Source organism: Leptinotarsa decemlineata, unplaced genomic scaffold (genome assembly GCF_025532065.1).
Source record: "Leptinotarsa decemlineata unplaced genomic scaffold, Ldec_3_MD MMD2_tig00026336_RagTag_RagTag, whole genome shotgun sequence".
Taxonomy (NCBI): domain Eukaryota; kingdom Metazoa; phylum Arthropoda; class Insecta; order Coleoptera; family Chrysomelidae; genus Leptinotarsa; species Leptinotarsa decemlineata.
The window spans coordinates 2,548,955-2,574,444 of record NW_027412692.1 but is presented as its reverse complement, the minus strand read 5'-3'; the positions used below and the strand labels follow the sequence as shown (position 1 = coordinate 2,574,444).

Below are 25,490 nucleotides of genomic sequence, written 5' to 3'. Positions count from 1 at the left end.
TTCGAACTTGGCATACTTTACTTTCTCTATTCATATCATACCACCCTTGATATCAGTACCATTTTAATGGAATTTTAAACTATAATTCATCGTTTACTAGTGCACACTTTTTCAGCTAAATCTCCATTTGAGATAGTTCCCTTACCTCTATCCTCCATAGCTCTGAGGATTGGCGTCACTTCACTGCATTCTACACTGCCAAAAGTACAGAACAAAGATGCATCAAAATCCGGTGTTTAAACCAATTTCCTTTCGTTTTCATTAAATTAAATCAGGTGAAATGAGATTGCTCTAACTTTGTACATATTATGTTGATAGATATAATAAGAACCGATTTTCAAATGTGTAAGGAATGTCGGAAGTATGTTGGATCTCGTTAGTGTTTTCGTCAAAATATTTCACAGAAGGGGTTCCAGTGTTTACACCGTGGTATTTCCATCCATCTTGCACAGAACTGAAACTTTCGTGTTTGTCAAAGTTATTACAGCAATTCTACCATGAAAATAGTCATATTCACCTCGCAGAAATCTGTGAAATGATATTTCATTATCCTTTGTGTTGTTACTACAATATAATACCGATGAATTCCACATACGAATGCATTAATTGTTTACAGTTGAATTACTCATTGTCATTGAATCATTTTATTAAACGCGATACATTTTTTCAAGATTTTCAGATTACTGTCTTCTCAATATTTTATGTCAAATGTCAGTGTTGCCCATCATGAAACGCCTGAAACAACAATAATTTTTACGTGACTATGGTCAATAGCGCTTAGGACTAAAAATTAATGATAATAGAAATGAAGAAGAATTTGTCAAATAAATAAACAACCTTAAAATTTTGTGATTTTAGAAGTATTTATTCTATAATCTAGAAAAATGTTTAAAAAGTGAGCAATAATTAATGGTGTGTCAAATATTATTACAAAAGAGTATTTTGAATTTTCAGATTTGATGAGAAAGAAAGTATATCAGGTGTTTTGCAACTCAAGTCTTCTGTCCAAAAGGCTATCAGAACCAAACTCGTGGAATCCTATCCTCACCTAGAAAACTATATTGATAGTATATTACCGAAAAAAGATACTCTCCGTATAATAAAATGGTAAAAACATTCATTTTTGTGAATAACTCTCCTACAATAAGAGCTTTCTATTTCAGTCATGATCATATTGAAATTGTAGTGAATTCAGCAGGAGAATTATTATTCTTCCGCCACAGGGAGGGTCAGTGGATGCCAACGCTCAAATTACTTCACAGATGTGAGTCCGATTATCTGTTTTTTTTGCTGTTGTTCAACTTTTATTTTACAGATCCATTCTTTTTGCCCATGCAACAGGTAGATAAGGGTGCCATTAGGTTTGTACTCAGTGGCGCAAATATTATGTGTCCAGGATTGACATCACCTGGTGCCAAAATGACTGAAGTTCCCAAGGATACTATAGTGGTAAGTTTACTGATTTGGCTAATATATGTAAAATAACCTCTTAATAGATAGAATTTGATAAATGCAGATATTCTGTCTCCGTGACTGTTATTTATTTAACCTCAATTTCATTATTTGAAGTAATAATTATGTTTCCAATTCTACCTATCAAAGAACTCTACACAAAATATTAAGAAAAAAGTTTAAGTACGTTTATTTCAATCAAAATTGGCTGAATGAATTACTTGAGGAGCATGGAATGAAAGCACTTCCATGCACTAGGTTACAAAAGTCCCTACATTTTGAGTTACGAATATCAGTGCCTATTGAAAAAACGTTTTTCATACCAGAACAAAAATCCTCTCAAAGCTTGTTTGTCTTACCAAGTTAGCATAATCAGAATTGACTTAAAAGTTTTATACAACTGGGTGAACCATCAACTTTGATAATGGGGTTCATCAAATGTAGGTAATGAGTGTCATTAATGAATTCTTAGTGACAGTTATTGTTTTTTTGTTATTGTATTTTACTTCCTATTTATATATAAATTACTACTTGTTATAATTAATATTTACCTGGTTTTTACTTGTAATTATTATAAAAAGAGTAATCACACACTGTTTAGAATGGGGCCTTTGTTACAGTTGCCAAGAATTTCAAACATTCTTTATTTATTCTGTGGAGGTTCTATAACCCATGTTTAGCAACACTAGACCGAATATGAAAAACATGTACTTCTTCAAGATGCACAGGAATCAGAACTTGAATCTATGAATTTAATTGAAAATTAACGCAAAACCATTGAAGAGCTACAACAGAATATTAAAGATCTTCAAAAACAATTGGCCTGGATGACGGTAGAAAAAATTAGTGTATGTGTTCAAACTGAAAATTTAATCAAAATAAACAAAGCGACTTCAACCGATTTACTGGTTTCAACACATGCTAGTATCCAGAGTACGAGTTTGCAAACAGATGAAGAAACCAAAAATAACATAACACCTTCAACCAATCCAGTGGTGTTAATGCATGCTTGTACCCAAACAAGTGGTGGCCAGTCAGCGGGCGTAATAAAATCGGGAGTTCATATTCCGAATACTAATATCTCTACTCGATCATCAACAACAAATTTCGTTTGTAACAGTATTAATTCCGGAAACGCTGATATGTGCCAGAAAATCTTCAGTGAAGAGAAAAAAATAAAATAATTTTGATCAGTGGACTCAGGGATAGGGATATGATGCAGATGTTGTTAAGTCAAACTGTTGACAAATTTGCTATCCAGTCAATTCTCAAACCACATTCTACTGATGATGAACTCATGAAAACACTTTCACAATGTTCAAAAGGGCTGTCAAAACAAGACCTAGTCATCTTCTGGCCAAATAAAATTGAAAACAAGTTAAAAAAACATCCACCTGCAATTGAAACACAAACTGTATAATATTGACTGAACCTTATCGCCCTGACAATAATAACGCCAATGCAATAATCTATAAAAGAAACTTAGAGTTTGTGAAAACTGTTCATCGGCTTGGGAAATCTAATATTAGTTTCGTGGATTGCAACAATATCCTCAGAAGGAGTAATTAAACCATTGGGGGTGCAATGTAAACAAAATTGTAAAATGGTACATAAGCAGAGCTATAATAAATCATATGAAAAGTAGAGATGTTCTGTCAAACTGTGTCCCAAGGAAATTATCCAAACCACAACTTCTCAATGCTGAAACTGTGACAAATTCAAAAAGGATGGCTACCCAAAGTTTAGCAAACGAACTTGCACTGGCAGAAAGTGAATCCGAAAGAGCAATGTATACATCGAGTGAGACATTATCACAAGTTGGTGATACATTTTTAGAGCCAGAAAGAAGTGTAAGTGAAGGTAATGATTTTTTATTAACAATCTCTCTATCATCCCAAAATGCTCCCAATCTAAGCATGTGACTAAACCTATAAAAACAAGGTGCGACAATACTCTCGTAGTAGCTCATGTAAATTCTCAAAATATAGAAAATTAAATAAAGAAATAGAACTCCTCTTCGATGATCAAAACATAGATATACTCTGTATATCTGAACACTGGGTTCAAAGTTCTGATATGGTTCAACTATCATTTCCCAACCTACAGGTGGCTTCTTACTTTGCTCGACAAGTTCCATATTTAGGAACTCTTACTTTAACTCGTGAACAGGTGAAATGCAGGTCAATAAAATATATTGAAAATATCTCGGTACAGTCGCATGTTGAAATAAGTGCAGTCACTTTAGTGGATAGTTTTAAATATAAAACAGCTATCTGTTGCATTCATAGACCTCCTTTGGGTGATTTTGATATATTCATTGAAAAATTGGAGCAGACTTGTATTTACTTGCAGGAAAATTTTAATTATTTCATTGTCTGTGGTGATCTAAACGTGAACAGTGGCCTAGACAATATAACAATAAAAGTTCTGAAATATGTCATTCAATCTATATCTGAAATTCTATTGAATCTTATGAATCACTTTATAATGGAAGGCGTGTTTCCGAGTGTCTTCAAAACAGCCAAAGTTATTCCTATTCATAAAAAGAGCACATGAAGATATAGATAACTATCGCCAAATATCATTACTGAGTATTCCATCTAAAGTTATTGAAAAAATAGTAGCAAATAGAATTATTGCGTTTATCGAAAAATACAAGATTCTAACCGATCATCAACATGATATCAGAAAAGCTAGATCAGTTGAGACTGCTATTGCTAGAAAATTCGAGTTTATTTACAATGAAATCGATAAGGGGAAGTACGTAGTTTCAATATTATTTGACTTGGCTAAGGCGTTTGATTCAGTAAATAGTGACATAATGGTTAGTAAGTTATATAACATTGGCATTAGAGGGTTCCTTCTGGAATGGATAAAATCTTTTATGGAAGATAGGAAAATGGTAGTGACTGTGAATAATGCAGTATCTGATATTCAAGATATTATCCTTGGGGTTCCACAGGGGTCCATTTTAGGTCCACTGCTTTTCTCTATCTATATAAATGATCTTCCGAAGTATATAAAACAAGGTTTAATTATCCTATTGACAGCAGTTTCCGGAAATACTGCGGAGGAGCTAGAAAACAACATTAATTCAGTCATGGATGACATGATTTCTTGGTGTGATAGAAATCAACTAAAACTGAACGAAAGTAAAACAGTACATTTAAGCTTCGCGTTAAGGAAAACAGTGAAACTCAATAACATCCAACTCTGGGAAACAGCCAAACTCCTTGGTATGTTTATAGACAAAACCTTGTCTTGGGAGCCCAATATCGATTATGTCTGCAAAACATTGAATCAAGCGTTGTTTGCAATACGACAGATCAAAGAAGTGCTTAGTTTAGATGGTATCAGGACTGTTTACTACTACGTACTGACATATGGCTCAAAATGTATTAATGTGGGGTTCTTCTGTGGGGGCGAAACCTGTTTTTATTGTTCAAAAAAGAATAATTAGAACTATCTTCAATATTGAACCCAGGGATAGCTGTAGACCTTCTTACTGCAAGAACAAGATGCTAACGTTACCGTGTATCTATATATATAAAGCTCTGCTCTATGTAAAAAATAATGTACCCAATCTGAGAGATGAATCAACAGTTCATAACTATGCAACACGAAATAGACATTTATTAACTATCCCAAAACATAAAACATCGACATTCAAGGATTCACTTGCATATAATGGCATAATATTATTCAATACAATTCTCACAGAACTCATTTCATAAATCCCAGACTTTTTCTTTCCAGTTGTCTTGCCTTTTGGGTTGTCCAACACTTGTTGAAATTATGAAAGCCATATTCATGTTGAATTTTTGAAAAAAAAATCATTTCAGTTCATATGAAAGTTCTGAAAATTCATGAATCTAAAAAGATTTACCCGTTACTTTATTAGTTATAATCGTGATAACTTTTTTATGATATTTCTACTCGAGGGGAACATGACCATTTTATGAAAATGAAAATGGTTTAAGCTGTCAGGGATATATCTGAAAGTGATGGTATTCTTCCTATACTCATCAAATTCTTAACCATTCTCAGTGTTTTTCATAATTATAACATATGTTGAAAGACTAGTTTGTTCTGGTGTGGAAAAAATGTTGTCAATAGACTGTTATTCGTGTCAAACTCTTCTCTTGCGATTCTATATCAAATCTGCTCTTGAACAGAATAGCCATTAGAAAAAACAATGAGTTGCCCATTGCCCAAGTTGCCCAAGCATATATTTCAAAGTCGCAAAATGGCTGTTTTTCTATTCGAAGATTTTGAAGTCTATGGGGTTGTGGTAACTTCGCATAATATATTTGCCAGAATATAAATGAGCTACCTTCTGATGACCTTGATAATGACCCCAAGACATATCTTCATTTGGAGGTTAATCTGTTACTTTTGCAATGAAACCCATTCATTTCCCTTATATTTTGAAAAAACCTTGATTCAACTTGAGCAAATTTTCATTTTTCAGAGGATGCTACACAACTGGGAGTTATTTTATTGAATTAGTTTGTAAATCATAGTTTGATAAAAATCTCATTTTGCCAATTAGTTTATAGATTACCTATATTGTAATTCTATTAAGAATTACATTGAAAAAAACCTATTCTTAGACATAAAATGTGATGAGAGAATAGCGATATTGAAAAATACTATTGGGTTTTAGAGAATCTGGAGAATCAGGAAGTCCAAAATCATTGGCATCGGTGATTATCTTTCACAGGGTTTAACTGAATCATTCCTCTCCATAAGAAATTATTACCATAAACAACACAACAACAAGTTTTCGATTATCCATTTCTAAAAAGAAAATTCATATATTTTTGTACTATTTTTCAGTACAACATACAAATAATTTGCTTTGTGTTCAAAATTATCAAATGCAAATCACATAAATCTATATTGTTATACTAAATAATTGTTGAATAAAGTCTTTTATAGTACACTATAAAGTGAGTTTGGAGTTAACTCAGGCCAAAATGGGGATTGTCTTAAATATACAATAAATGAATTGATTTCAAATCTCCACATATCCTTGAGAATCTGGTATACAGCTTATATTCAAGGCGAAAAACAAATAATTTAATAATTTACTTGCATTCTTGTTAGTATTTATCGTTTGATATGCCTAAAATTACTATTCTGAGTTACTATAATAAAGTAAATAAAATACAAAGTCATTTGGCATCTATCATTTCTCCATAATTCAAAATCTAGGGGGGTTTGTAGGAGTATACTTTTTTAATCATATTTTGTGAGAAGTCCTTTCCACTATCTAAAAATATTTTCATATAATTTAATTTACTTCTTTGTTTCTTATATCTAGTTTATCATTGATTATTCACAGTTTTTAAATTTCATTTTTACAGGCTATTATGGCAGAAGGAAAAGACCATGCTTTAGCAATTGGAAAAACCACATTATCAACTGAAGACATGTGAGTTATTCAATGTGTTTGTGTTTACCATAATCTAAAAATAATTTTAATTTTCAGAGCCAAAATAAATAAGGGCATAGGAGTAGAAAACTGTCATTATCTTAATGATGGACTTTGGCAAATGAAACCTGTCAAATAAAATTAGGATTTAATAAATACGATTCGTTGTGAATGATTTTTTTTTTAAATAAACAATCAACGACCCAGATAATTTAAGCAGAATATTTTTTCATTTAAGTATAGTCTATTTTAAAAATTTAAGGTAGATTGAATTCTTGTTTGCTTAAGATATATATTTGTTTCTTCAGTAGTACTGCCAGGACTTTTATCAAGTGAGAAATATTAATGAAAAGAGAAATGAAAATTTCTATGTTTTTTACCACTTTTATTTGTAACTAACGTTACTGCAGTTTCGTCCTTTACGGACATTTTCAAACTTATACAATATTGTATAAGTTTGAAAATACAATATTGTATAAGTCTGAAAATGTCCGTATAGAAAGAAACTGCAGTAACGTTAGTTACAAATAAAAGGGGTAAAAAACATGTAAATTTTCATTTCTCCTTTCATTATGATTTCCTACCACGTAGTATCGGCTACATCCATCAATTTATTGCGAAATATTGTCTTTCTTTCAGTTATAAAACCGAAGTAATATATATGTCAGTTATACGCCACTTTAAACAAAAATGAACATGATCACCATGTATCTCTAACTTCGCCAGGATGAAATTCGTGAAAACATGAGATGATCCATTAACAGAAAAACTTAAACATTTTTTGTATTGTAAACATCCTATTGATGTTTATTCTTTCTTCTTGCCGAACTAAGTAAATACATATTACTGGCATCGGGAAATAGAAATATTCTAAGTATTGCTAACAATTGTTGGAAACAGGGCCGTAGCGAAAAGAAAAACCAGGGGGGAAGGGAATCCAAATTTTCCCAACCCTACCAACAAAATTTCCCAACTTTCAAAAAAATGAAAGCCGAGGGATTAGTTACTACTATAATATATCAATTTTCTTACTTAGCTATCCAAAGATTAGCTGAATGCTTATGCCCGTTAGGGATGCACAAAAAACAACAAATTTTGCTAATTATAAAAATAATAATGGGAATTATTCTACTTTGGACCAAGGTCCTTGGTTTTCCACCATATCCATCATGTATAGGAATATTCAATACAAATGAAAGGAAATAACACTTAAATAATATTGTTTTTCTACTCTTATTTTTCCTATTTGCACGACTCGGCATTTCCCAACTTTTCCAAGTCGAAAAAACAGCGAAAATTTGTGAATTCAGTAAAATTGTCACTTAAAAATTTGTGGACTGTTCAGGACTGTTCTCTTTCTTGGGAGAAACTAAACTTTTTTGAAGTTTTCAAACAACTCAGAATTTCAAAGTATGGGATCTCCAAGTTATCCATGTAGGGAAATCCCGACCTTCTCTTGGTTCTTTCCCTTTTCTTATTACCTCTTCCTTTCTTTTCTCTCATTTTTATTTTTTTAGTTTTTATTCATTTTTTTACAATTATTTTTTTCAATCTTCACGGCCGAAAATTTCTCAACTTTTTCCCAAGTCGAAAAAGCAGGGGGGAGGCTCCCCCATGGCGACGGCCCTGGTTGGAAAAACACCTCTTGGTAGTTGATGGTTTTCGGATAAGCACACCAATAGATCCTTGAGAAATCCATATTATGCTAGGTCTATTCAGAAAATGGAGTGAATTTTAATTTTTTTCAATAAATATTAATTCATCAAATTTCCATTTCGTCCCATTCAAAGTGGTCCCCTCAGATATAATAAACTTTTGCCAATGTTTTTTTTCAATCCTCAAGCTGATTGGACTTTGATCTCGATGTCATAACCATATACCCATGATTAGTCACCAGTTATGACCCTATTAAGCAAATCGTTAGTCCGGAAGAAAAACGTCACAACTCAAAAATATCAGGTTTTGACTTATCACACCTGATGATTAAGAAGACCTACTAAATTTAGCTGAAAAAATGTCACAAGCGGTAGTGTGATTTTTGTACGCTAGATAGCAGTTTTGTCGTTTTTCATTTCGTGGGAACCACCTATCATCTTAACAAGAAAGGCGACACAAATTAGTTGAGATCGAACATTTCTAGGAAGTGGTCGTCGCAATGCCGGGAAAAACGACACAAGATGGTAAGTTCATATTTTTATACTCAAAATGCATGTTTGGAAATTATCAAGACACAATGAAATATATGTTGTTTTTCAAGATTATTATCTCGTATAATTTAGAAAATTCACTACAATCCTAAGGTTATGATCATTTTCTTTAGAAATATGATTATAGTCAATAAGCCGCAAAAAATATTCATTTTCTGGGAAATACTTTTGAGAAATGCCTATTTGATATCTTTCGCTTTTTCAAGAAAGCTTAATCAATGTACCAATTTACTCATGTTGTCTTAAAACAACATGCAACTGTCGAAGATGTCCCATGTTCGTCCGAACACCGTATTATGGACATCCTATCTACAACTCAAGCACGTGAGCAGAAGGAAATATGAGTACGTAAATTATTTAATTTATCGAGATAGCTGAAAACCAATCAACACGTTTTGACTGTCAAGGACTATGTATCCACTGTTCATCTTGATTGGTAGATCTTCAAGTAGGCACCAAGTATCGGTTTATATTATTTGTTCTCATTTTTTACTGAAACCAATGACAACGAAGATACTCCCACAACAGTTTCTGCTCAACCACAAATAAAAAATTCCCTGGTCTAATCAAAAGCACCTGCGGAACAGCCAATTACTGATTATTATGACTTCATTCCAACCTTCGAATAACTTACGGATGAAAATTATGCTATACTATCGGCAGCTTCCACACAAATACCTATGGCTGGTTACCTCACAGCAAACGAGGTTTCTGCGCAACTTAGTGATTCTGATTACCACGTGATAACTGCTGCTTCTATGCCAATCTTGGAAACTGAATACTATGCTTCTGAGCAACTTTTGGAGGCTGAAAATCCTACTTCTGGGCAAACTTCCAATACTAATTATAATATTTGGATGAATGCAGCTCCGGCACAATTTCCCAAGACTGATTATTCTGGGCAACTTGAGACTGAATACCTTTTGCTAACCGGAGATTCCGGAACACATTCAGATGCCAATTGTCCTGTACTACCTATGGTTTCTTCACAACTCTCAGTTTCAGAGACTGATTCTGATGACACAACACTGACGACGGCTTTGGTGCAAGTTCCAGAATCTGATAACGTTTCATCTGATGCTCAACGCGATTTTAGCTCTGACAATAGTATAAGAGACCCTGACTACACTCTAGAAATGAAAGAACGAAAGACATTTCTGTCAAGAAGAGAGAAGTGAAAATAAAGAATAAAAATGGGAGAGAAGTGACGAAAAACTGAAGCCAAACTCCTCAAAGCACAAGAAAAGACTAGCATTATCAACAGCAGGAGGTCAATCACAAATTATACTTCGAAACCTGTTTACCTTGTCAAACCGGGAATTATAGAAAGAAAAGAAGGAGGTATATTTCATTGATGAAAAAAATGTGTACCACAATGTTATGAGGACTTATCTTTTCAAATTTTTAACAAATTGAACCACAATAAAAAATATTTTGATAGTTATTTTACTTTTATTTGATTACCTACATTGTTTGAATATTTTCTATTCATGTTAATATTTTTCTTTCATTACGGGTCTTAACAATGTTAAAAGTAACCTATTATCTACGGCTATTCACGAAAAATTATTAGATTTTTTTGCCAATAATTTAAGTACTCGTTGCACCATAAGTGACTTTGTAATACAAACTATGTTTTTTAGACCTGTGATTGTCAATGACGTTAATGAAGTTATTGAATCATTACCAAACAAAAAATCTACAGGTTTGGACGAAATACCTGCATCAGTAGTAAAACAATGCAAAGATATCATATCTCCAATACTCGCTCATATTATAAATTTGTCGATTATGCAAGGTAAGTTCCCTTCAAGTCTGAAAATAACCTCTGTTATTTTATTGTACAAAAAGGGTGATCCTAGTAATGTTGAAAACTACCGACCAATTGCATTACTTAGTATTTTCTCTAAAATAATTGAAAAAGTGGTTGCTCGAAGAATGGAAGCGTATCTGAGTTCTTTCAATTTAATAACAAACAATCAACACGGTTTCAGAAATGGCTTCTCAACTGAATCAAGTGTGGCTGAGTACACTCAAAACATTTTTGAAAGAATGGATCATGGTGAATATGTGGTATCAGTATTGTTCGACTTAACAAGAGCGTTTGATACAGTTGTAAGGTCTTTCGTCTCAGAAAAACTAGAAAAGTTGGGTATTCGTGGCTGTCTTAATGATTGGTTTCCATCTTTCCTCGAAAATCGAAAGATTATAGTGAAAATTGATAATGTTTTTCAAATGAATTTGATATGGATCTTGGAACCCCGCAGGGCAGTGTCCTTGGTCCGTTAATTTTTCTCATATTTATTAACGATCTTCCTAAATATTTAACTGAAGCAAAAGTTCTCATGTATGCAGACGACACATGCACAATAATATCAGATCAGTCAAAACTCGCACTTTCAGAAAAAATTACCAGAACACTAAACCAATTCAAAGTTTGGTGCTATCGTAATAGATTAATGTTGAATGTTTCTAAAACGGTTTGCATTGAATACCATACAGCTCAAAAATTACCATCAGATTGCTCAATATTATTAAATAACACTTTAATCAGTACATCCAAGTCTGCAAAATTTCTCGGAACCATATTCGACTGTAATCTATCTTGGGAGGCACAAATTAATAGTGTCTGTAAAAAAATCAATCAGTGTTTCTATCTATTGACTGTTTTGAAATCTATGCTAGATAGGGATACTTTATTGAGTGTCTATTATTCGTATGCTTACTCTGTGATTTCGTATAGTATCATAGTATGGGGGCAAGGGCGTGATAACCAAAGGGTGTTTGTAATACAAAAAAGAATATTGCGATTAATTTTTGACCTACCTTATCAAACTGCATGTCGCGATGTATACAAAAACCAAAAAATTCTTACTGTTACTTCTATTTACTTATATAAATTACTGAGCCATATCTACCGAAACCGAAATAAACTGCCAAAAAGTTCTGATATTCACAGCCACAACACAAGGCATGAAAACGACTTGTTGCAAAAAAAATCGAACCACACTTTCCACAAAAAATCACCTCTGATGATTGGAGCGTCTTACTTCAATAGGCTTCCTTATAATATAAAAAATAGTAACACGTACGGAATTTTTAAAAGTAGGTTAAAGAAAATTTTAATGAATCATTGTTTTTATAGCTTAGGGGAATTTGATGACTTCATTTCTAGTAGTGTTAACTGAGTTCATAGTGTTTATTGTGGTTTATGATTTTTTTTTATATTCATATCAAGATGTCTTGTATACTTGTTTTATGTGTCATTGTATTTATGTGTATATATTCTATTTTGTCAACCTAACTTGTAAACTTGTACTTTAGGAGTAACTTTTTTTTGTAGTAAGATTGTGGGGTTTTACACCACACCAGACACGTCCAATCCATTGTATAAGAGGAAAACGGATTTAATAAAATTTGATTTGATTTGATTTGATTAATGTGTTACCATGGTAACACAATAATTAGACCATAAATCCAATGCAAATTTATCGACTTTTACGTTCAATACATTTACAGCTCACCACAAAAACTCTTAAAATGTACCATACTTTCCTTTGTTATTTTTGAATTTTGCCTTAGATTCATTCACGACACAAGTCAAATCTATTTAATTTTTCTGTCTATTAGTATTCAACATAAATAATTGTAATATACTAACTGATACTTAACACCATTATCTTTATGTTAGGTAACATTGTGCAAAAGAAAAGTTAGTATAGGTCGTGAACTAAATTATCAAACTTTTTAAAAAACTTAAATCTCGTGTACTGAAAAGTGCTACTTTTCGACATATGTCGTTTTTCCTCCGGACTAACGAAATATGGATCACCGTGACGTCATTCAACAATTTCTGAGTGATGCTCAGGCGACGGTTTATTGGTCAAAATTCAGCAATTCTGAAACAAACTTCGCTACCACACGCTTCATGCCCCAACTTTCCGAAAAAATTGCATGGCATGAGCCAACCGATATGCCGACATCCTCAGCAACTTCTCTAATATTGATTTAACGATTCTTCATAACAATTTTCTTTACTTTGTCAACATTTTCATCGGTTGTTGATGAGCTAGGGCGTCCAGGACGACCGTCGTTATTCACATCTTCTTGACCTTCTGACTCAGAGTACAATCACCTTATGCCACGGTCAACATTTCAAGTGTTTTTGAGCACTATATTCCAAATTTAACACGCTAAACAGCTGAAACTGTGAACATATGTTCTAGACAAGTAGGGTAAAACCGGGATAGATGCCTCTGCGGGATGGATGCCTCATATCCTAAAAAGCTAACTTTCCGAACTCGTGACTAAGAATTAATTCTATAGTAGGAGCACAGCTATAAATAGTTCATTAAGTCTACATCTAGGTGCAAATAGATTTTTTTATACTTAATTTATTTGAAAAAAATACTTAAGACTATATCCCTATCAGAAAGCATAGTTGCCCTGATTTTTCGAGGTATAGGTGCCCTTAGGGGCATCTATTCCTCCATATACTGTCATTCATGATTACAGCAGAACTATGCCACGAAATTATAAAAGAAAGGAAGGAGTGCGAGCTCGAGTATATTCGTGGACCACAGAGAACCTACAGTCAACTTTCGATGAAATGGACAAGAAAACCGTGGGGATAAACGAAATATCCCGACAATATGGGATTCCATCGAGGACATTGCAAAGACGATATGCTGCTCGAAATACAGAAAAGTTGACCCTGGGTATGTATCAAAGATCATGTACTACAGGACATTTCAAACTTTCAATTAACTAATTGTTGAATATTACTGGAGTTTTATCCCAACACCAAACCGTTATTTTCAACACCTCGACACGTGTTTCGATCACCAAGTGATCATCTTCAAGAGGAAGACTAAACTATAGTTTAGTCTTTAGATCCCTTGGTGATCGAAACATGTGTCGAGGTGTTAACAATAATGATTTTGTGTTGTAAAACTCTAGTAATATTCATTACTACACCAAATATTCCAAACAGTGTATCAAAAGTAACTAATTGCTGTCTCTAGTTTCCAATACATTAATTAACGTAAGCGTTTTTTTAGGAAAATATCCTACTTTGGATTTTGACAACGAGAAAAGGCTAGTAAAACACATTTTCAAGCTTGGTGATGCATGATTTCCCCCAAATAGACAAGCCACATGCATGCTGCCTTATCAATTTGCTGAAAAGCTGGAACAAATTGTCTATCAGACAATCTGAAGGTTTATCCGTGGCTAGAGCTAAAGGTCTTAGTAGAGAAGAAGTCAATAACTTCTATGATCTTTTGATAAAAGTTCTGACCCAAAGTGCAAATGGATAAAATAATGAAGATATCTTTATTGTGTTATTTCAATATAAAAAAAAAATGTGTGATGTACATGTTGAAACTCAATTTGAATGTTCCATAAAAACAATTAAGAAGTTATATTTTTGTTGAATATATGCTTGTAAAATTTATTTTGAAAAAACATGATTACCTATGCATGTTGAAACTTGAGAATTTATATTTTAGTTGAACAAACGCTTTAAAAATTTGATTATGATGTAATATTAGAATTATTTTTCAATGATAATTAAAAGATTTAAAAAAATGCAATTTTTTTTTTATAATTATGAATTATGTTTTTTGTAGACAATTGCTGTTTCCGGAGTGAAACTTCCTAACATTTGGTTTGGGTTTTTGTTTACCTACACGGTATAAAGGGCATCTATCCTGCACTGCAGGCATCCCTTCTCACTATTTTCATGGTGGGGCAACTATCCATACAGGTAGGCATCTATCCTCAAAAAAATGTTCCACAAAAAGCAAATTTTTGCAAAATCTGTATTTAAGTAGGTTAAAAATAATTATTCGTATGAAATTAATATTTTTCAAATAGTAGAAATAGTAGTTATTTCAAAAAGTGGAGCATCTATCCCGGTTTTACCCCATACCAAAATAAAAAAAAAGGGATAGTATGTAGGTAGCCGCGAAATTTGAACATTCACAGCCCATTAACAGCCCACGTACATTGGAAAGCTTGGAAAACAGTTCTGATTTCTTACAAAGAAAAACATCAAAATCAGGCAATGGCACAGGATTTTAAAAAAATGGACGGAATCCAAATCAGATTCTGAGTTAACAACAATTCCTAAATGTTTTCTTTCAATCCACCGGAAAGAACGAATGAGTTGTTTGAAAGAAAGTCAGAATTGAATATTTGGATTCGAAAAATGTGGAGTTTGTTCACTGAATGAAAACAAGTTGATAACCCGATGAAGATATGGTGGGTTCATTATTTTTGAAGAAATTTGAGACAAAATGAGTTGATTACTTTATATCTACATCACTGAAGAAAAAACTAATGAGTGCTTACAGGCAAAAGCGTTAGTGTTAAAGACATCTTTAGAATTATGGAGTTTATTTGGTTTCAAAATGTAACCTTCTGAAAAATCTCCAAAAGTCACAACAGCTATATAAACCAACTTTTTTGAAATTAGATAAAGTAAGCGAAATATATTCTGATTTGCAAAAAATGCAAACCATTTTTTATTAAGGTAATAGTAGCCCACAATAGAATTTTTTTGTATGAAATCACATTTATTCGTGAAAATATCTGGGACGAGTGAAGGGTATTCCTGAACACGGGGTATTGTTAGGTTGCATGGAAAAAGGAAATGAGGAGATATTTTATACGCATGTTGTTGGTTTTTCTATCAATCACATTTAATCGCGAAAGTGTACAATATTTCTAAAAATGGGTGGGTTTCTTGGAAAAAGGACTAAAGTGTCAGAGAAAGCGGAAAACACTCAAGAGGTGAAAAACTTCAAGTATATAGATTTGAATTTGCGTAATGGAGGTGAAAAGCTTCAAGTATATAGATTTAAATTTGCGTAATGGAGTTACCCCACCCCAATCAATTGACCCTTTATCCCGAAGTTTCTATTTTTTTTGTAAATATATATCGGAAGTTAAAATAACCTTCACGGAATACAATGTATGAATAACAGAACATATCGAAAAAATCACATATTTCAATATAATATAATAATAATAATAATAAAGTATACTTTATTGTTGAAACATGAACATCTCGTAGACAAAGCAATTATAAATAGTTATAGAAACCATAAGGAAATCGGTTGTAAACAACAAGTTATTTAAATGTAGGTTGAAATAATTTTCTTACATTTAGGAATATAAAAAAGTATTGTTATAAGGATATTACAGTAAATATAAATAGGTAAATAAATGAATATGCATATATAAATGCACATAAATACCACACTAGGCACACAGTTTCGCGTATAAACAAAGAAGAAAGTATTAGTAATTTTTGCTCCTTGAACAAGGGTTTACAAGACTCTCTAGGCCCAACTTTGCACAGATATGTGATTGTCCTATAAAGCAACCAAAACATAAAAAAATGAAGATAGAGCTACACTGGTAGCGAGAAATTACTTTCGCGTGTGATCTCACATTCCATGCGGAATATTATTTTGTAATTCTACCCCGAAGACAAGTGTGGAATTTTTCAGTGTAATTTTTCATTTTGAGTGTAATTTTGTGTTGAAATAAAACTTTATAGGGTAAATTTGCGATATAAATTTATATCGAGATATTACACTCTTGACAGAATTTTACAGTAGAATTTTACACTCTTATATAATTTCACAGTGGAATTCTATACTCTGATAAAATTTAACATTGTAATTATTCATTTACGGGTTATATTACCTTGGGATATTCCGTTGTAAGAAGGTCCGTATTCAGAGTAGTTTTGAAGATAATGATACCTCAATCGGATGTTGACTCTTGACTCTTAAGTGGCCATTTTTCCTCATAATTTAGATAATTGAATGCACAAGACATATTACACATTGATATATTAAAAAAATGTGTATATACAAAATAAATTCATATACATTCTTGAAATGAAATTCTACAAAACATTTTTTTTTCATTTTCAAAAAAGTCAAATAACAGTACAAAATAAAAAAACCATTCTTCAAATTAACACATTTTCTTTCTTGCTCATGGTGGTATTATTCGAAAAAGAGAAATGAAAGTAATATTTCTTTTTCTTTTTTCCTCAATTGCTGTTATTATCCTAAAAGAGAAATGAAATATCATCAAATGAATAGGTTTAGAAATCTAAAAACACAATAAGTTGACGAACACACATTCTTAGAGAGAAACTACTACTAGTTTGAATTCAATATTAATATTTCTCAAAAATTTTTGATACATATTCAACCGTTTAAATAAAAAATTAGATTTTTCCAAATGTTTTCCAACATTTTCTGAAATATAGCAAATATAGCTATAATGATATGGTATAAAGTGGTGATGAAGTGTTTTGTTCACCTCTTCAACAGAAACAAAAAAGTCCTGAAGTGTTTCTCGATTCCTTCAATTTTGAGTTCCAACTTGCCTCCCATCACAAAAATGTTTTCAAGTTCAATAATAAGAATCACAAATCCTCAAATTTATCCAAAATTATGAGAGATACGAATAAAACATTCAGATATTTTTCAGGTAAATGAAATTACGATTTAACATTGTCCGATATTTGAAACCACCAATACGAAACTTTATTCCACATCAAAATTCATTTTTAAAATGGATCGTGCATACGGCGTCACTGATGAGTCACGCCACTGCTATCGAGTATATCTTTTTTTTCTCTTTTTCTCAATACCATTCAGTAATTATCACATTTTCAAATATATGTTCTGTTAAAATATGTTGTACTATTCCATACAGTATGAAATAATTCGCGATGTGAGGTTAGGATATACTTGTAATGAAAAAACACTCTATAATGCATAACGAGAAAACTCAATGAATTCATTTGTTTATTGGACTAGTTATTGAAATTTTACAAGAAATGTACTCACCTTCTTTATTTATTTTCACCAACAACAAAAATATTCTAATGCACTCGTCAGACAAACCGATGCGCTTCTGTAGACAAGAATGAACAATACAATAAATACTCACAAATACAAGCGTAATTTTACATTCGATAAAGAGATGGCGAAAATTTACATTTCACTAAGGGGGAATACCCATCGTCCAGTTAGTAATTCTCTCCACATGAAATAATACGTTATGATTTCACACATATATTAGATGAATATTTAATTCTCAATGAAAAGTACATTGCCTACTGAAATTAGGCTCGGGGATGTGAATTACTCAATAGAAAGAGTATATTTTCAATAAAACTGGAGTAATTTTCTTCGTTCGAAATGAAAATTCCGAGGTAAATTTCAATCATTTTTCCCGGTGTAATGTTACCCCAAGTGGCGGTGCCTGTAAAAAATATTGAATCCTGGAGTATTGAATCCTAATGTGGGATATGGACAACTAGCGAACCGCCCCGGCTACGCACGGGTGCAATGCTCATACTAAATATAAATTCATCCACCGGAAATTCAAGGGCATGGAGAGATAAGATAATTTTTTTATGGACGCGAGTTTTTCCTCCGCGGCTGGCCCTCCAGTTGGAATATTTAAAAATCCTTTCCTTTTGCATACCTACAACATAAAACTAACCTACATACAACATTTCAGCCTCCGAAAGTATATATACTGGTATGGAGAACGATTATGAAAAGGTAATTTTCATATGTAAACGCGCCCCTTTTATTCCCAGTGGGGGAGCCTAAGTTGGAATATTTTAAAAATCATTCTTTATTACACATCCACAGCATATAAAAGCTTCAGCGAAAACGAAGTATACGAGGCACTAAAGAAAAAAGATCACTGTTTCAGATGACGTTCCAGCTTTCATCTTTAAAGATTATGCATAATTGACTGCCCAACATTACTGAAAATGTTCAATACTCGCATTCCTTGAATCTGTTCCAGACACCCGAGTACTTTCTTTATAAAAATATCTCGCACAAATGTTTAGGAGAATTCTCTGATCCATAACGTGTGTAAAGCGACAAACTCTGTTGGCGTTAATTTAGATAGGTACCTATATTAGTTGCAAACTGTCAGACATGAAATCCCACTTCCCAAAATAATTGTTTTGTCACCTACTATAGATATAAAATGTGTAGTCTTAATAGTTACTTGTTTGTATTGTTTGTAGTGTTTGTAGACTTCACAGTCACTTATTTGTGATGTGATAATAAAAACAAATACCATGTTGAAAAACCAGACCAAACTGAAACCTTGGATATCGCTTCGTTTAATCAATTCAATTTAATCATAGAGACTATTTGAAGCAAAAATCTGTAAGGACACATAGCGAAGAACATAAAAAAAGGATATAGATACTATAGAAACTTTCTAGGTAATTTAATAAGAACTTCCAAAAATGACTATTACAAAACTAAAATAAATGAATCGAGTAAAAACTTTAGAGAAGTTTCGAACGAAATAAAAGAAGTAACAAATGATAGCTCGCATCACAATAGTACACAAAATTTCCACTTTATCGATGAACAAGGCAGAAAACAAACGAATGGAAAAGTAGCGAACGAGTTCAATTACTATTTCATAAATACAGCTGAAATCATGTCAAACAGAATAGATAAACCAACATTTCCTCCTATAGAAAACAACAGTAATATGAGAAATTCGCTATTCCTCCACCCGATAACAGAAAATGAAATCATAAAGATAATATCTGGATTAAAAAATAATACTTCTCCTGGTCCTGACAAATTTAAGGTATCCTTCATTAAAAATATCACATTTATCTCATAAAATCATTTCGCTTTATTCTGAACTCATTTTTTCTGACTGGAAAAATCCCGACTACCTTTAAAGAATCCAGCACAATCACAGTTTATAAATCTGGAGACGAACAAAAAACAAACAACTATTGACCCATAACAGTTATAAACAATTTCGCAAAAATATTTGAAAAATGTTTAAAAAACAGATTGGTAAACCTTCTTGACAACAACAAAATCATTTCCAACCCCCAATATGGATTCAGGGAAAACTTATCAACAGAACAAGCCGTTTTTGAACTAACAAATAAGGTAATCAACTGCTTTCAGGATCAGAAAAAAATGTTTACCTGTATTTTTAGACCTGGCGAACGGAATACAGAGAGTAAAAATAAATGAGTCTTTTAGCGATCCACTGCCTGTTACCAGGGGTGTATCACAGGGAACTGTCATGGACTGTAGCATTCGTAGGTGAAACATGGAACGAAGTTTATGAAAGAGCAGGAATTGGCATGAAACAAATTCACTCTTAGCTAAGTACTAACTGACTGAGCCTCAATCTAGACAAAACAAAATTCATAACTTTCTCCTCTACAAAAAAGATCAACCAAAACAAACAATACTTCCTATTCACAAATCAACTTGCTCAGAGAATTCTAATTACTCTTGCCTAGAAATAAATGAAATAGAATCAACTTGGGCATCATGATTGGTCAATCACTACGCTGAAACGTACATGTAAAATATACGGTGAAAAGACTTCGAAAGCTTATTTATAAATTTTATCAACTCCGAAATATTCTTAGAAGAGAGGTTATGTTGCTGGTTTATAACGCCTTGGCTGAGTCAATCATACGCTATTGTATCATTGTTTGGAAGGGGGGGATTATACAAGAGTTCCTTACACAATTTAGATATAATTCAAAACACTTTGATTAAAATAAGGTTTAGAAAAACCGAGTCCTTATATGAAGAAACTGGCCTATTTAACATAAGGAAAATATATGCATATGAATGCTTACTATAGACAATGAGTAAACCCATTAACATAATTTATCACACGCAGAATACAAGAATGATGGCAAGCCTAGCTTGCAACCACGTTGCAGATTGACCCACAACCAGAAATTCGTCACTTAGCTTGGTCCTAAATTATACAATCAGCTGCCTACACATATAAATAATATCAAAAGCCACAAAAAACTCAAAAAAAAAACTATTCATTAAAAACCATTATAATCAACTGAAAAATATCTTTGAGAACGACTGAATCAGAAACCTCCATCGGTGTATACTCTACCTACATATGTCTCTATTCAAACTGTTCTCTAAAACTAAGTTACATTTTCAGTTAGATAGCATTAGTACACTGGTATATACCTATATCTTTTATGTTGAAATTAAGCACCCTGAGGGGCACACTGCAAGCTTAGCTAAGGTGACCTCAGACTGCAAGGAATAGAATATTCTACATCTTTTACTTAATATATATATATATATATATATATATGAAATCTAGAAAGGTTAATGCAGTCAAGGTGGTTCCACTTATGTTTCGCTTGCGTTTACGCAGCTATTTTTATCAAGTACTTTCTTGGTTTTTTCTCATTTTGTCTTCAATCGAGGACCGCCTGCCCGGTACTGACGATGCCCAATAGGCTGAAACAGCGGTATACCGGTGGCTCTTAAATTGAAATCAATATGGGAATGATCAAAGAGTACTTATCTATTTATTTATATATATATATATATATATATATATATATATATATATATATATATATATATATATATATATATATATATATATATATATATATATATATATATATATATATATATATATATATATATATTAATATATATATTATATATATATTAATATAATATAATATACTGATTAATACTGATATCGACCTGAATGAAAAGCTATCTAAAAAATCTATATCTATTTATTATACTCTGTTATTTCTTACTCTGTAATTGGGCTATGTCGTGTAAAGTATTATTGTATTGTATTACAAACAAATAAATAAAACAAACCTACATACAAAATTTCAACCTCAGAAAATTAAGTGGTACAGAGAAACAGAGATGAATGAGTGATTGTTGAGTGAGTGACTTTCGCATTCATAACTATAGATTCATCCCGGAACATTTTGCAGGAATGCGCTCCTTCGGCATATTTCACGCTGTCTGAGTTACCTGCTGATTTGCTAGAATGTTGGTGATCTACGTTATAGGCGCGATCATCTGAATTATTGCGAAAAATCATCTTTCGGCTTTCGGTTCCATGTTCGGTTCTATTCGTGTGGCGATCGATTCATTCCTGCAACGATATCACGATTGTCGGATAGTCAGTCCTGCTGACTATCAACGTTTTAGTTAGACGGTGCATTGCGTGTAGAAAAGTGTTTGAATTTCGTTACGCGTGTTTCGATTATTTAAGAACTCAAAAGCGCAGCCTGAACAAGTATTGTTGTTGAATGTGCCATAAAAAATGAAAATATGACATCGACCACTACAACTATAAGAAAATCCTATGGGAACAGACGATTGTATACTTTTCCGGAGGACTATCCCCCCGTGAGACTCACTAAACAAAAAAGTAACGCCAGTTTACCAAAAAAGAATGAGGAAATTGCGAAGCTTGTTAAATACATCGACGACAACATTGTGGGGAAAAATAACGCATTTTTTGGACCTTTTGGTAGAAGAAAAGGTAAGTGATGATTTTATTTTATTGGTCCTAATTTCTGATACATTCTTTATTGCTAGATATTCTGAATAAACCATATCACATATATCCGGCATCATTTGTCTTTATCGTGGATCATAATGACGGCTTGGCGACGACCTGTCTGTTGTTTTCCTTACAATAATATTTTGAAATAAAATTAACTTGGCTCAAACAGTAAATTCTTCTATGTTGGTAGATATATTATTAGGATGTGATGTACCATGCCGACATTTTCGGTAATGATTCTTTAAACTGTCGTGTGATTTATATTTTGATGTTTTAGAGCACACTTATATTGACATTTCAGTGAGATAATTTTTTCAGATTCTCATTTTTAATGTCAGATAAGGAAAATTTTATGTACAATTCATTCTTATCTCTTTCAAAGTAATATTCAGAGATCATTTAAAAAAGGTGCTTGTAAGTACTTCATTTTCCCATTTTTATTGGTCAATAATATTGAACCATATTCAGGATGGGCACATTTCACAATTTCTATCTGATAATCAGATTTTCAGAGCGAACCCATACATTTTTGATTTGTGAATACTTTGTTAATAATAATAATTGAACAATAACAAACATAAAGAAATACACATAGATAGACAATACATTTGGACAAAACACACACAAACGCTGAAACTGTACGTAGATAACAATTTTAAACAATTCAACTTACGCCACTAACATTAGAATTTGAAAAATTAAACTAATTTTTGTTCATTCTTGTCTCTCAGAAAACATGTTGACATTATTTAAAAAACATACTTTTATAAGTACCTACTTTTGTAGGGTTTTTCGGTAAATATTCGTTTTGAGGGAACCCGGCGATTTTGAAAAAATGTTTGAGTGTATTTACGTATTTTGATGCGTAGATTACGAATCCGGAAGAAAAAAAGCGACGTTCTCCCTTATTCACAAAGTTACGGCCCTTCAAATTTCAGACAAGAGCAACTATTCAGCCTTCTTTTTCACAAGATAAACTATTTAAAAACACATGCATTTATTCACTAGGTTACCTTTACACTTTATTCCTCCTTCTTTGGCACTTTTCACTTCAACAGTCAACATTTTTCCAATAAAAATGTTAAAAAATGTATGGAGCTGCTTTTTGTTTATATATCTCTGTGTTTTACGTTTTAAGGTTAATGGCATAGTTGGTACGACTGATGCAAGCATTCGTTTTTAAATTGAGTTTTTTATAAGAAAAATGTTAAAAATTGAATTGAAAAGTGTGAATTAAGGACTTTGAAGGGCTGTAACTTTATAAATAAGAGAGAGCACCGCTTTTTTTTTCGGATTCGTAATTTACGCATCAAAATACGTAAGTACACTCAAAATTTTTTCAAAAATCGCTGGGTGCCCTCAAAACGAATATTTACCGGTTTTCCTACAACTATTTAGTTTAGAAACATTTTATTTCTTTATTAATTTTTATTTTGTATTATGAATTTTTGGTAGGAAATTAACTTTTTATAACTGCATTACTGAACAGTCGTCCAAAATATCCATCTGCTTGGGTTTTTACGTTAATTCTATTATTTTTATTTTTACTTATCATTTTCGTATTTTCTCATTGCATATCATTGGAATGCTCTCTTCCAGAGAGTTTATTGCCGAAAAACAGATGAATATTTAGAAGGAAACCATTTGGGATGTTTCGAGTAGGTACTAATCCTTAACACTCATCGATTTAGACAAAGAATTCTGGCCCAAGTGGTTGACCCTTTTGACTATATTTATGACCCCGACCAACGGTGATTTTTCAAGAGTTACTGGAAACACATTTCTTAGCCGATGCATGCAGACGATTCAGGGATTTCGGACGGGAACTAATCCTGATTCTGATTCTCCTCGCCACGAGGTTACATTGTTATTTTCTGTTTGTTCATTTGTTGGTGTTGTTGATAAATTTTATTATTTGGAAACGCTGTGTCCGTCTGATTATTAATTAATTCACTTATCACCAGTCCCGACACTTTGGTTTTAGTAGAATTTAACATTTTTTGTTGGTGGACTCTAAAATTTTGGAGACTAAATGCGTTTTTTGAATGTGCCATTCAATCCATGCATTACCTCAAACCTGACCTATAGGAATATATTCTACGATCTTCAGAGTGGACCATTAATTTTCAATTTGTTGAGAATTGTTTCGTGGCTGATTTGGACGAAATACTTATATAATTTCGAAAAATAAAAATTTTCTCCATCTGTTTATGGTCTGTTGCACAGTGATGTAGGTATGCATATTATTTCTCAGACGAAAGATATCAATTTGAAATCTGAGGTTGACGAAACACATTGTTTTTGGAGAAATTTGAAAATGTTAAAGTTATTTTTGGCATTTCTTCAACATACGATATATCCCGACCGACTGAAAATATTTCTTTCTTATGTTTCAATTTATCAGTTTCTTTTATTATTATTAGGTCGTTTCAAAAGTTTTGTCCGTTTTTATGAGTCTACTTCAAATTGTAGATTCTCAGTGAATACTTATTCAATTCAATCGAATTGAATAGTGCATCAGTGCACTATTGCCAATGTGACACGATTTGATTAATTTTGTCAGTATAAAAATTGTGTGCTCGGGATTCGATAAAGTCGACGAAGGCCGTTTTTGCCCGATGCTGATTGGCTAAGGTTCTACCGCAAAGAGAATTATCGAAGTGCTTGAAAAAATGTAAATCGGTTGTCTGGGGAGTATGGTGGGTGAGGAAGAATTTCGACACTCATTTTGTTTAATTTTCGGAGGGCGACTTGTGTAACATACGGACGGGCATTGTTGTGGAGCAGGATCGGACCTCTTCTGTGGAATAGTGCAATATTTCGTCGTTTTTCTCACAATAGGACTCCACTGTGATGGTTTAGCCCGGTTGCAGAAAGTTATAGTGAATGGTCTGTTTTTGGTAGGTTTTCGAAGTGCCTGGGTGCACTTTGCATCACACTTGACGATCCCATAAAAAGACCAGGAACGTGACAAT

At 32.5% G+C, this 25,490-nt stretch overlaps 2 protein-coding genes across 2 annotated transcripts in view; both read left to right on the top strand.

The window, feature by feature from the left end:
• The first annotated feature begins 739 nt into the window (after positions 1-739).
• Positions 740-7,061, top strand: MCTS1 (malignant T-cell-amplified sequence 1 homolog). The gene is made up of 6 exons (XM_023174547.2): positions 740-895; positions 955-1,107; positions 1,164-1,264; positions 1,316-1,449; positions 6,822-6,889; positions 6,947-7,061. The coding sequence occupies exons 1-6, from the start codon at positions 885-887 to the stop codon at positions 7,026-7,028; spliced, it is 549 nt and encodes a 182-aa protein (XP_023030315.1). The 5' UTR covers positions 740-884; the 3' UTR covers positions 7,029-7,061.
• A 15,046-nt stretch (positions 7,062-22,107) lies between these two features.
• Positions 22,108-25,490, top strand: part of LOC111518186 (uncharacterized) — a 139,714-nt gene continuing 136,331 nt past the window's right edge. The window contains exon 1 of the mRNA XM_023174548.2: positions 22,108-22,491. Coding sequence (XP_023030316.2) covers positions 22,278-22,491 — 214 coding nt within the window. The 5' untranslated portion in view covers positions 22,108-22,277. The remainder of the gene's footprint in view (positions 22,492-25,490) is intronic.

What these genes read in the sequence shown, in the direction of transcription:
- MCTS1 (XM_023174547.2), top strand. An exon ending in GCTCAAATTACTTCACAGAT is followed by an intron (nt 1,265 to 1,315) that starts GTGAGTCCGATT and finishes TTTATTTTACAG; the next exon opens with ATCCATTCTTTTTGCCCATG. An exon ending in ACATTATCAACTGAAGACAT is followed by an intron (nt 6,890 to 6,946) that starts GTGAGTTATTCA and finishes TTTAATTTTCAG; the next exon opens with AGCCAAAATAAATAAGGGCA.